General features: G+C 47.5%; 1 protein-coding gene across 1 annotated transcript; it reads left to right on the top strand.

The window, feature by feature from the left end:
* The first annotated feature begins 279 nt into the window (after positions 1–279).
* Positions 280–12,069, top strand: LOC123021062 (tripartite motif-containing protein 10-like). The gene is made up of 9 exons (XM_044425458.1): positions 280–738; positions 2,458–2,922; positions 4,479–4,574; positions 6,926–7,156; positions 7,301–7,323; positions 8,076–8,188; positions 9,220–9,285; positions 9,562–9,588; positions 10,578–12,069. Exons 1-9 carry the CDS (start codon positions 328–330, stop codon positions 11,102–11,104), a joined length of 1,959 nt encoding a protein of 652 aa, XP_044281393.1. The 5' UTR covers positions 280–327; the 3' UTR covers positions 11,105–12,069.
* The last annotated feature ends 195 nt before the right edge of the window (positions 12,070–12,264 follow it).

Genomic DNA, 12,264 nt, shown 5'->3' with positions numbered 1-12,264 from the left:
TAAATTGCGCCGTATCACCGAGTCGTTCTTCAAGTAGTTTGGGGCATTTTTATCCAGAGAATGCATGGATAAAACTTGCCCGTATGCAGTTCCTACATTCAAAAAGTGATCGGCAACGAGCGGAAGCTCACACGCACCTTCCGTTTTGTAGCAGTGGTTCAAAGAGGCTTAAAAAATCGCAAACAGGCGCCGCTTTCGTCCTGCTGGTGATTCTGCCTGTGAAGCCCTCCCTCCCCGCCGCGCCGCAGCAGTTCCCGGAAGAGGAGCGGCCCGCCAGCGGTTGCAGCTGCAAACGAAGCTGCAGCTGTGCCGGCGGGAGAGGCCTCCATGGCAGCCGACCAGCCGCTCTCCGAGGACCTGGCTTGCCCGGTTTGCCACGAGGGCTTCACGGAGCCGGTGCGCATAGCCTGCGGGCACACCTTCTGCCGGGCGTGCCTGCTGCAGTGCTGGGGGGCGGCGGACGGCGAGCGCGCCGCTTGCCCGCGGTGCGGCAGGCCGTTTCGGGAAGGCGACGTCAGGCCGGACGAGGACTTGGCCGAGCTCGTAGCAAAGGCCAAGGGACGTGAGGAAGGGGCCGAAGCGGGCGACGAGCCGGGCCTGTGTGGGCGGCACCAGCAGCCCCTGAGACTCTTCTGCCGGGAGGAGCAAAGCCTCATTTGCCGGGTGTGTGACAACTCCAAGGAGCACAAGGGCCACAAGGATGTTGTTCCAGCAGAAGAGATTGCCCAAGGAGGCCAGGTAGGCAGTAAGCACAGTGGGAGGGTCATTAATTTGGATTTCCTTTTTGTGGGTTCCATGTAGATTCATTATATGAGAGCTGCTCCTCCCTCTAGCCAGAGCTTCAGTTATTGGGTGGAACAGAGACTAAATAAATGCTCCCCACAGCATCAACAATACCCGTCCATTGCATAGGATATTCTGATTTCTCCACATTATCAGAATATATATATCTGGACCAAAAACAGGCTTAAATCATGTTAAAGTCAACCCACTAAAATCAATGCAACAAGTTAGTAACGACCAAGTTAGATTCCCTGAATCTGAATGGGCCTTCTGCAGGCATAACGTGTTTCCTCCATCCACCAATGCCACACGCCTGGCTCCCTGTTAGCACACAATGCTCATGAGCCTTTTGCAGCCTCCTTCCAGAGGTCTTCTTTTGCTGACCCGCCCTGCTTGCCCCCCTCCATGTGTCACACAAATGTCTCCAGGTCTAGGGTCAAGGAAGATGGCCCAGAGGTGCTTCCAGCAGCTTGTAATACAGAGTTTCATAAACAGGTTTTCTCAGTGTGGTGCCCATGTCTTGAACTCTGCTGTGCTGCTGCCATCTCACAGGAAGGCGCTTCCCTGGCAGAGCACCCCTCTCACAGGGGTGTGTCTTAGCTGAGCATATGCGCTGCTTGGTTAGAGTGGCAGAGCACTGAAAGGGCATCCTTGGTAAGTGATGCTTGCCTGGGCTCTTGCATGGGAGGCTGAACCATGCACCGTGGTTAGCATTCTCCTGTGCCTGACAGGATGGGCATGGCAGGGGTGTTATGGGCCTTCCTCCTCCTCTTCCTCCCTCCCTCCCTCCCTCCCTCCCCCCTCTCAGTCCTCCTGCAGTATCTCGAGAGACAATGTGGGAACACTGAGACCTCTCCAGAGCTGCAGCAAGCTACTTAGCACTGGCCCTGACTTGGCTTTTCTCAAGAGCTTCTGTGCTATCTACATCTGGGAAACTGGTGGGAACGCAGGGCCATGTGAGCACCCCCTAAAACACCTGAGGATTCTGCTGCAAAGGACGCTTCGCACGCGCACACACACACATATCTGAAAAATAGCAGTCGCCTACAAAGTGCCAATGTGGCTTGAGCAACAGTTAGCCCAACACAAGGCCACCCGTGCCCTTTCTCTGCTGCTCAGCTGCCTGACGTGCCTCTTCCTTGGGGAAAAGGTGTGCGGGTGGGCAGAGTGAGATGCGGCATGATGGCGCTGGCCAGAGTGAGGGAAATGCTTCGCCCGCTCCCCCGTCCCCTCCTTCCCCGGGGAGCCTTGGGAAGCGGCCCCGCTCCCCCCTCGCCCCCTTCCCCGGGGAGCCTTGGGAAGCAGCCCTGCACTGTGCACTGACCCAAGCACTGGGCACCCTGCACCACACGTCCTGGTCAGGGCAGCCTTTCTGGTCCCATGACTTCCCCACTATGAGCAGATGTGGGGCAAAAGAAGATAGCAGGGAGAAAAATACCCAGCTGTTTTTCTGGGGGTGAGGATGAGGCACCCACAGGGGGCAACCCCCATTGTTGCCCCCTTCAGTTGATAGTGCTGTTGATTGGGAGGGGGTGAGGCACGCAGGGGGAAGGGGAAATTCTCTCCACTGATCTTCTAGGATGGGGCTTTGGAGCGGAAACGCCAGCATGGGGGCCAAACTGGCCCATCAAGGAAAAGTTCCTAGCTCATGCCAATATTACTTTCATCCTGCAGGTCGCACAGATCGCCTATTCGAATAACGAAGTCACAGAGGTGGCCTCAGCTGTGCCTGCGCCCCCACAATTTGCAGATGTGGAAGAGGAAGTCAAGTGCCCCATTTGCCACGAATATCTGACAAATGCAGTGTCCGTGGACTGTGGCCACAACTACTGCCAGACCTGTATCCTCAGGCACTGTAGCATGAAGGAAGACTTTGGGGAGGAGGTGACGTGTCCTCTCTGTCAAGCCCCGATCCAGAGAGAGAATATTCGGCCAAACTGGCCACTGAGAAACCTGGTAGAGATGATCAAACACTTCCCACTCAGATTACCCGAGGAGAATCTGTGTACGAAACATGAAAAGAAACTCAGCCTGTTTTGCACTGAGGACGGAGAATTAGTGTGCATACACTGTAAAAGGTCCTCAGAGCACCGAGCACACAATGTACTTCTCCTGGAAGAAGCTGTTGAGCAATACAAGGTAGGAAACACCACAATATTTGACATTCAAATCCTTTCTTCCCAACATGTCCAGTGTGTGTGTGTTTAAAGGCACATAAATAAGAATGTCGTCTGATCCAGAAACTCTTGCCCTCGTCCCTTTTGTCTGTCTTTGCCAGTAAAGGAAATGCACTCTAGGCTTGCTCAAAGGCTCTTTCACTTGTTGGTACTTCATATGTTCCAGGTTGATACGCTCAGATTAAAAAACAGAGGTTAAGACTGAATCCTGGTCTACCCTATCACCAATTTATCACTTCCATGTCTAGAGAGTTTTGTGTCAGCCTTTGCTTGCATTTCTTACCCATTAGGGTATACGTGAAGTTAGTAGTTGTTTGACATCACTTTGCATTTGGTTCCGCTGAATCACATTTGCTATTTATTTATTTAAAACATTTCTATGCTGCCCCATTTGCAAAAAGCCTCGGGGCGGCTTACAAAACAAATACCATTTGCACAATTAACCTTAAAAATTTTGGAGACATTTTGGCACAATATAAAACCCAATAAATAATCAGTTAACAATTAAAATAACTTTTAAATAAAATGGTCTTGGCCTGGCGCTGAAAAACAAATAACGACGGCGCCAGGCGGACCTCTCTAGGGAGCACATTCCATAGGTGGGGCGCCAGGGCAGAGAAGGCCCTCCTCCAGGTACTCACCCTCCTATCTTTCACGGAGGGTTCCCGGAGGAGAGCCTCCCCCGCCGATCTCAGGGGGCGGGAGGGCATATATGGACACAAGCGCTTCTTCAGGTACCCAGGTCCCAAGCTGTTTAGGGCTTTATAGGTAAGCACCAGCACCTTGAATTGGGCCCGGACTCCCATGGGGAGCCAGTGAAGCTGACAGAGGACTGGGGTTATATGAGAACAATGCCCAGTCCCCGTCAGCAGCCTAGCAGCTCTATTCTGCACCAACTGAAGTATCCGGCATTTTTTGATGCCCACTCCAGAAATGTGGAGAGATTTTTACAGCTCTTCACTGTCTCTCTTTGTTTTTGCTACACTAAATGATGTGGTGTTTGCAGCAGGTCTGAGCCCTTACTGCTCAACCCTCACTTTCCCTTTAGTGTTCCTTAACTCCTTTTTCATCCAATGGACCACCCATTTCTTGAGCCAGTTGCCTTCTTTCTGTGCATCTAAAGGTGAGAGGTTTGGATCTTGAGGTTATTTGTGATAGAATCTTCAAAATCCTTTTTTGCACTTCTTAATGTCTTCTTGCATTTCCTTTGCAAGTCTGTGTTCCATTTTTGTTTTCCTCATTTGAGCAAGGCCCCATTTCTGGAAGGAAGCCTCCAAAAGGGCACTTCTCTCTGTGAGGATAGAATTTGTGCGAAGGGCACCTTATTCCTGAAACTGTTCTTGGGAACTATGGTATGTTACAGGAGAGCTTCCTGATTTTCCCAAGGTAGAATGGAAATGTCAGTCCACTGTCAGAAAATTGCTAGCCATTCATGATCAGAACTTATTTTCTAGGCAATCAGTATCTGGCATCAAATGGAGTGATCTTACAGAAGAAAATCTTTTTCTGTTTCCACAGGAACAAAGCCAGTCTCATCTGGAGTTTCTGAAGAAAGAGAAAAAGAAGCTTGAGGAACAGAAACGAGCAAAAGAGTGGAGAATTGAAAACTGTCTGGTAGGAGTTTGCTCTGATTGAGGGCAGATTGCCCACATTCCCTTTATTGGAAGTGCAAAATATACATTTGCATTCGGGATGAATCTCTGTTCCACGGTAGCAGCTGCCTGGTTTAAACATGTGCCTTCATCCTTTCCTGGCTGAAGTATCTGTGGCAGCTACCGTATAAGAAATACAGGTGGGTTATATGTTGTAGCAGATGCCACATGAAAAACATCCAGCTTCTTCAACACTTGCCGCCTCCAATAAAGTATCACGAGCTGAGAAATCAGGTCATTCGTCCACTTATGTGAACCAGTCTAAAGGATGCATTTTGAGAACTTCTGTACGTGAGGCTTTTATTGTATGCTCATGATTCCTCATCCATGGATGTTCATGGGTACCTTATATAATGTCCTCCTCCTCTGGGACCTCTCCTTGTTTCATGGCCTTTTCTGTAGCTATTTTCAGAGCAAGGAAAGTCAAGTCAGCACTGCCTGGGAGGTCAGAATGGACTGGAATGAGAGTTTCCGGCTTATTCTCAGTTCTGCTCTGTGCCACAGCAGCACCTCATGGTTGTGCGATGAAAGAACATAGAGGAAGGCAGAGATGGAAAAGCCCTGCAGGGGAATCTGCGCCAAAGGTTGCACTCTTGCTCCCAGGAAGTAAACGGAAGAAAGAGCCTCAGTCAAGTGGTGGGATGAATTCCTCATGTAGAAAAGTCCTAAATAAAACATGAGGAGGGTGCGGGAGGGGAGGGATCCTGTCACCACCATTCAAGTCGTGATTGAGATTCAGGATAAATATTAAAATAACAAAGCATTCTTGACTGACTTTAATTCTCCAGTGTTGAAATGTGGATTTTATCATCGTCTTCATATGCTGATAATGAACAATTGGGAGCACAAGGACATTTGTTCTGTTTCTAACATCAGTGTGTTTATGGTTATGTTTATGTCTGCCTTTCCACTCCAAAGGAGATGGTGAACAAGAAAAAATTAAAATAATCCAGTGAGTAAAAACAAATACATAAGGTACAGCAGCTTTGTACTAGAAAACAGTATAGAAACAGAGCGAGTCAGAAGGAGAAACACGAGTGCCAAAACTAAAATGTAACAGTTTGAGCAGTTAATTTTTACTACACAAGGGGCCTGCTCAGATATTAATAGGGAAGGCTTCTCTCTTCAGACTGAAGTAAATTTAAGAGGTGAAAGTTCCATCACACGTACGGTTTTCTACATAGAGTGACCCTCATGGGCATTACTACAGTCACGTGGCTAAGAAATGCCAACTCCTATGTTACTGTCTGAATCGGGTACGGTAAATCACATTTCAGATAATCACAAATACGGCATTACATATGGATCCCAGCTTACATTCACACTTAATTTCTCTAAGGCTTATTATTTCAGGGCAGATTTAAAATAAGTTGCTTTGCCTGGGACAATTATATATTTGGAAAACAGAGCAGTGGGTTGAAATGAGGATTATGGGAGACATTTGTTTAATTTGTACTTCCACAACCCTAAGACAAACCAGGACATAGATTTTAATAGAAATCCATTCATTTCTGAAGTACAGTTTGGGGGGGAGAGGTGTACATTTTAGAAAGTATACAAAAATGATGCACAAAATACTTAATGGAAATCACTTGGAAAAAATACATACTGTTCAAAAAGGTATACATGAATGCGTACATTAAAATCCATACAAAAATGTGGATTTTAATAAAAACTGCATGCATATATGTGTGATGTCTGATGTATTTACTATTTGCGGACTAATGTGGAATTGGGGTAGAATCAACTTAGCATTGGGAAAATGCGAACCAGCACAGATTGAACTTATCTAGTGTAGGGATCAGTTAACATGCAGTGTTCCAAACTCTCTAAGGCTCTTTGAATTATTCCTTGAAGTTTGCTTTGCCTTATTCACATTCCTGAATGCAAGTGAGTTTTTCTTAAAAAAAAAATCTAGAAAAAACTAGCATTAGAAAAAGTGGCAATTTTCCCAATTTTTAAAAATAGGCATGCATGAAAATATTGTTCAGCCCGAGAAAGGATGCACATTTGTGACTCTGAAGGCATGCTGAGGAAATTGCAAAAATTTGCCAAGAAAATTTACTACTCGCATTCATGTGTGTGGTTTGAGTTGGATGTTTTTGCATGACTTGTGAACAGGAACAAAACTCTCATACTTCCCTAAATTAGTAGGTGGTGCTAAAAATTCTAGACAAATGCTCCCTTTTCTCTACACAGAAGCTCTCATTGACCGTCATGAGCAGTCAGCTGTTCATTGCTGCCTTTAAAGACTGGCTTCCCCTTCATTTTCTACCCCTGCCTCTCCTTAAATTCCACTTATGTTTCTTCCAGGTACAGTTGGAACAGGAGAAGAAGCGGATCAGGTCTGACTTTGAGAGAATGCAGAAGTTCCTTGAAGAGAAGCAGCAACTCTGGGTAGATCAACTGGAGGAGCTAGAGGAAGAGTTGAAGAAAATGCAGGACAAGCACCTCGCTAAAGTCTCGAAGGAGTTTTCACGACTCACTGCACTGGTTGCAGAGATGGAGGAAATGTGCCTTCAGCCAGAAAGTAAATTCCTGCAGGTGAGACTTGACACAAAGGACCCTACCTGGCCTGGCTCTTGGAATAAAGAGGGCGTGATTCTCGGGTCAAGCATGCTGTAGGAAGGGGCAGAGGTATCCTTGTCGGATCAAGAACAAAACATTTCCCCTCTCCCTCTCTTTCAGGATACCAGAAATGCCTTGGGCAGGTGTGTAACTCTTCTACTCCTGGGGTGGGAAAACTGGTCTCACTGGGGCGCCTCGAAAAACAATTGATGCTGTTTCCTTCAAGTAGCGAGTGAGGTTCACATCTTTGTCCGATTTGTTTTCTTTTGGCAAGCACGGGGTAGAGTGAAATTGATTGCTGCCTCCTCCAGCTGAAGCCTGCTCTTCAAATACTGACATGAAGGACTTTCCCACTGACTGTTATGTGAGATCTGCTCCACAGATGGAAGATGCAAATGTTTAAGCATGAAGCATCTACTCTGTCACTGGCCAGTCAACCATTACCAGCACTCATACCTGTTCTGTTTGCCCCTCCAGAGCCCTCTGGAGCAAAGCTAAAGGACTTCCCCCAGTGGGAAGGTTGATTTGATGGCTGCTCCAGAAATCCTGACCCTTTCCTGTAAAAATGCTAAAGACACAACCCTGCACAAGTTTAGACCAAAAAAAGTTCCATAACACCCAGCATCTCCTAGCCAACCATGCTAGCTATTGGGACTTGTGTGAATTATTTCTGTGCAACGTTGGCAGAGCTGCAATCTAATCCATTCAGTTTGTCCCCATTCTGCTGGACAGAAGCAGCCCACTGGAAGCTCCCCCTGCTTTTCTGTTGTTGTTGAAAAGACTTCACTTTTAGAAGCGCAGGCTGGGGCACCTTCCCATTACCCCCCATTTCATGGGACAAGCTTACAGAAGGGTTTCCTTACTGTTCCTTAAACTTGACCATGTTCCATTCCAGGTGTGAGAAAAAAGTAGGATGTGTGGTGAACCTTTCTCCCGGGCTGGAAGAGATGCTCAGAATTCACTTGCAGAAAAGCTCTGATTTAAGGATGCATATGAGGAACTGTAAAGGTAGAGGGAGCATTTTGTGGGGTGTGGGGAGAATGCCTGGCTTTAAGGAAGTGGGGGGGGGGGCTGCAGATTTCTGAGAGCTCTCCAGTTCCAGGTCAGTTATACAGAAAGGTTCTGCTAAAAGCAGAACAGACTTTCCCTGCGAGGTTCCTTAAGATACCTGAGGGCATCATTGCCCTGTTTCTATCCCTCATTAAGGGATTGGAGGAGGAGGTCTGAATCCAAGGAAGGCTGCTTTCCTTCTCAGTTGACTAATATATGGGAAAGGGAAAGGACTGTGGGGGGAAGGGACAGGAGCAGCCTCCATCTGTTTCCCCTCCCGTGCCCAATATTTCAGCCAGGGAAGGAGGGTGGCCTCTCCTGGATGGAGCTGGCCCTGCTCCTCAGCGATTCTATGAATGGGAATGATCCCCTTTTGGGGCAGTGTGAGTGTGAGGTGAGGACTAGCAGATTTTTAAGAGAGATTTGCGGGGTTTTTGAGGTTGCCCCCAGTGCTGATCAGCAGGGAGGGAAGAAACCTCCTCCAGCTGTTCCCAAGTGCTGCTTTGGTATTTTGGGGTGCCTGGGAAAGGCAATTGCCCACTAGCCCCTTGGCTAGAGTGGCAACCCTTTCTGTCATGCTTGCCAAGTGGCACTCTGGTTTTTTTGTCTTAATTACAGTTTATTTCGTTGTCTGAGTTTACAGTTACAGTTTTCTATACTATACTAATACTATATAATTATGGTTTTCGTTGTCTGAACACAGTAACCCAAAGTGGGTTTATAAAAGCCCACCACATACCATGGCTAGTTGGGGCGGTTTATAAGTCGCCCCGCGGGAAGAGTGCTGTGTTCAGACAACATGCTAAACCAGCGTGTCTTGTAAGCACCACAGCATGATGCGTGAACCCAGCTGCCGTCTCCATCACAATAAAACGTCCTGATCTAAATGAGCAGTTTTCTGTATGCGAAAGGGATTCCTTTTATGCATGCGGTGTAGCTATTTGCATGATGGCCTGTGTAATTTTGTCTCTTTCCCCGCTGTGTCACAGAGGCTGTGGAGCGAGTGCTCAGCACAGAGGCTACGGAGCGAGCTTTGGTCCGGCCCTTCAATGCAGGTACTTTTCTGGAAGGGAAGGGACTTGTTATGGGAGAGGTGCTTGAGTTAGGATCTTGGAGGGGCTGTTCTGCAAACCCCAAGACAACATTTTTCGGAATCCACCCCGGTTAATTTCTGCTTTGCATTTCAAATGTAAATGCTGGCTGTGGTGTTCAATTTAGCACGAGAGGGATTATTTTAGCTATAAGATCTTTTGCTGTATTATTTATTATGCTGTGACTACTTGGCTGTAACTTAAATCTTTAAATGTATCCCCATTTCTTCCCTGCAACAGATGTTCTGCAGCAAGCTCAATACAAAGGTAACTATGTGAAAGAAATGCAGTGCCATGAAAAACTTTTGTCAGAGGATAAAGTCTCAAAAGCAGTTCCTCATTTCCTTATTTTAGCAGGAGTCACTAAGGAAATTGCAAAATACAACCTTCCACTAGAAAATACTTTTTAACTCCCATGTTTCCACTACAAATAATGCTCAGGGTCACTGAAAGTAATAAAACATAAATAAAATAGAAGATCTTAATTAAACTCTAGAAGCAAAGAGATCTTTAAAAATTATTTTCACGTTTTAGAACAGGGAGAGCAATCAGCGTGATCTGGGATGGGCAGAGGGTGGGTGGATTATGCTAAACGGGGACAATATAGTCAAAAAAGAGTCGGTGGGCAAATTGAATTGGTCATCAGCTTGCTAAGTTGTGAGCTAGTGCACAAGCCAATCTACCATACACAGACACCATGGCTGCTTTGTGGGATAACACCAGCCAGGCAGTGATGAAAAGATGGCTGAGATGCTCCAGCATTTCATGGAGACTGTGCTCCTTGACATTGTTGCATCGATCATGTCTTTTGGGGTGGAGTTCACATTCTGTGTGGCTTTTGTTCCCTCCTGCAGGATACTAGAAGGCAATCCTGACCGCGTTCTCATGATCACCACTGCCCACCACGGCTTACTTAAGCCCTAGTTGGTTCAGCACATGTGGGCAGCCATTTTGAATATTCAGTCTCCCACAGGGTTTCCCATAGTTTGTTGAGCCACCCAAAGCTCATTGTTTCAGGATTAAACAACCCTCCAATAACCCGTGGTCTAACAGACCAATGATGACTAAACCCCATGAGAGCTTAAAATTCAATATGGATGTCCACTTGCCTAGCTGTATAGCAACTGAACGTGGGCTGTGACGATCATGCAAACCATACCACTGGTTCGTTTATTCTGTAAACAATTCTCCATCAGCCGAGGCTGAGTCTTTCCTGAACTAACTAACTAACTAACTCTCTCCCTCTCCCTCTGCAGTGAGCATGATTATGAATCCAAATGCCCAGTCTCCTGAATACTTCATGTTAAAAGATCTGAAGATCTCAAAATCGGATGGGGCACCTCACAACCTGCAGTCCTTTAACAGTATGCTCTATGAGCTGAAGTGTGAGCGACTCCCTTCGGGAAGACCTTGGTGGGTGGTGGACATGCTGGAGAAGGGGATGTGGAAAGATCTGTGGGGACTACCTGACTGGGCCATCGGGGTTGCCAAGCACACAGTCATGATGAAGGATTGCTTCAGCCTTAGTCCTGACGAGGGGATCTGGGCCGTGGGGCAGACACACAGCGACTGCTCCTCACCCTGTCAGGTTTTGGCTTTCACCTCCCCTGAGCCAACCCTGTTGACCTTGAAGAAACAGCCCAGGAAGATCTGGGTGGCCCTGGATTTTGAAGAGGGCTGTGTGGACTTTTTTGATGCTGATACAGATGAATTCATCTTCACGTTTTACTCACTTTCTGCGGAGGGAGTCCAGCCCTTTTTCTGCAGAGGGGGAACATGGTAGGACTGTTTAAAGAAGAACTGCTTTGAACCAAAAAATGTGACAGTTAGCCATTTCGTGTGTACATACGTATATCTGACGATCCTGCACACAACGGCTTTCAGATTGTTCTGGAGCCCTAGCTGGGCATGTGAGCCACAGAGAGGCCATTTTGTGTGGTCTTTCAAAGGGGGAGGGGGCAGGTCCAAGGCTGCAGAAGTCTGGAAACCCCACGCATGCAGAGTGCACAGGCCCGCCCTCTCCATCATCTGCTCAGAGCACCCCCCCCTCGCCCAAGGAACCTTTTGGCCTCACCCCCAATTGGCTAATGGGGCCAGGCATCATTATTCACACATTTGTTTTGCTTGCTGTGCACTGGTCTAGAGTCGAGCATACAGAAAGCTGGTGGAGGTGGCTCCATACACAACATGCAGGTCAGCAACCACTCCTAGGCGAGCACCTTCACAGTAAACGGGAGTCCCTACCTTTGCCCTTTCTGCTGTGTGGCCAAGAGATACACTTCAAGGCTCGCCAGGTTCCCATGTGCCTGGGCAGGGGACTTGGCAGGAGGTGGAGCCAGGAGTGCTTGGCCAAGACGGAGCTGGTTGGACTTGGTAGTTTGCACTGGCTCCTGGGCGATCGTCTGCCTTGCCCCGTTCCTGTACTGCTGGTTGGGTTCACCGTAGGTCTTGCCGCCGTGGCTAATAAAGTTGCTGCCCTGTTTGGCCCAGGGACTTGCATCTTGCTCTTTCTTCCAGGTGCCCATGCAGTAAGCAACAGGCGGTTAACAAATAGGAAAGCACTGTCTAATTTTCCATGTATGCCAGTAAAAATGAAGTCAGATTCTAGTAAATGTTGCTCTTTTGAGCTAGGTATGTGAAATGTTTGTCCCTTCAGAAATTATTGGCCTGATGACGCAGGATAAATAACTGAATGGACAACTAAGCAAATAAATTCCATGTAATTCTTCTTTGTACCATTAAGCTGTATGAATTGGTGCCAGTGTGTTTCTTCGTTTCCTTGCTTAAACTAGAGGGCTTTAAGAAGGGATTGGGCAGGTTCGTGGAAGTAGCAGCTATCATTGGCTCCTAGCCTTGCTGGCTGTGTGCTTCCTCCTTCAGCACACAGGTGGCATGTCATGTACTCCAGCTGATGAGCTCGGCAGGTGGAGGTCTTGCATCCAT

This window comes from Varanus komodoensis, unplaced genomic scaffold, assembly GCF_004798865.1.
Source record: "Varanus komodoensis strain SLA01 unplaced genomic scaffold, ASM479886v1 scaffold155, whole genome shotgun sequence".
NCBI lineage: Eukaryota > Metazoa > Chordata > Lepidosauria > Squamata > Varanidae > Varanus > Varanus komodoensis.
The sequence above is the reverse complement of the archived record's forward strand: the minus strand, read 5'-3'. Positions and strand labels throughout refer to the sequence as shown.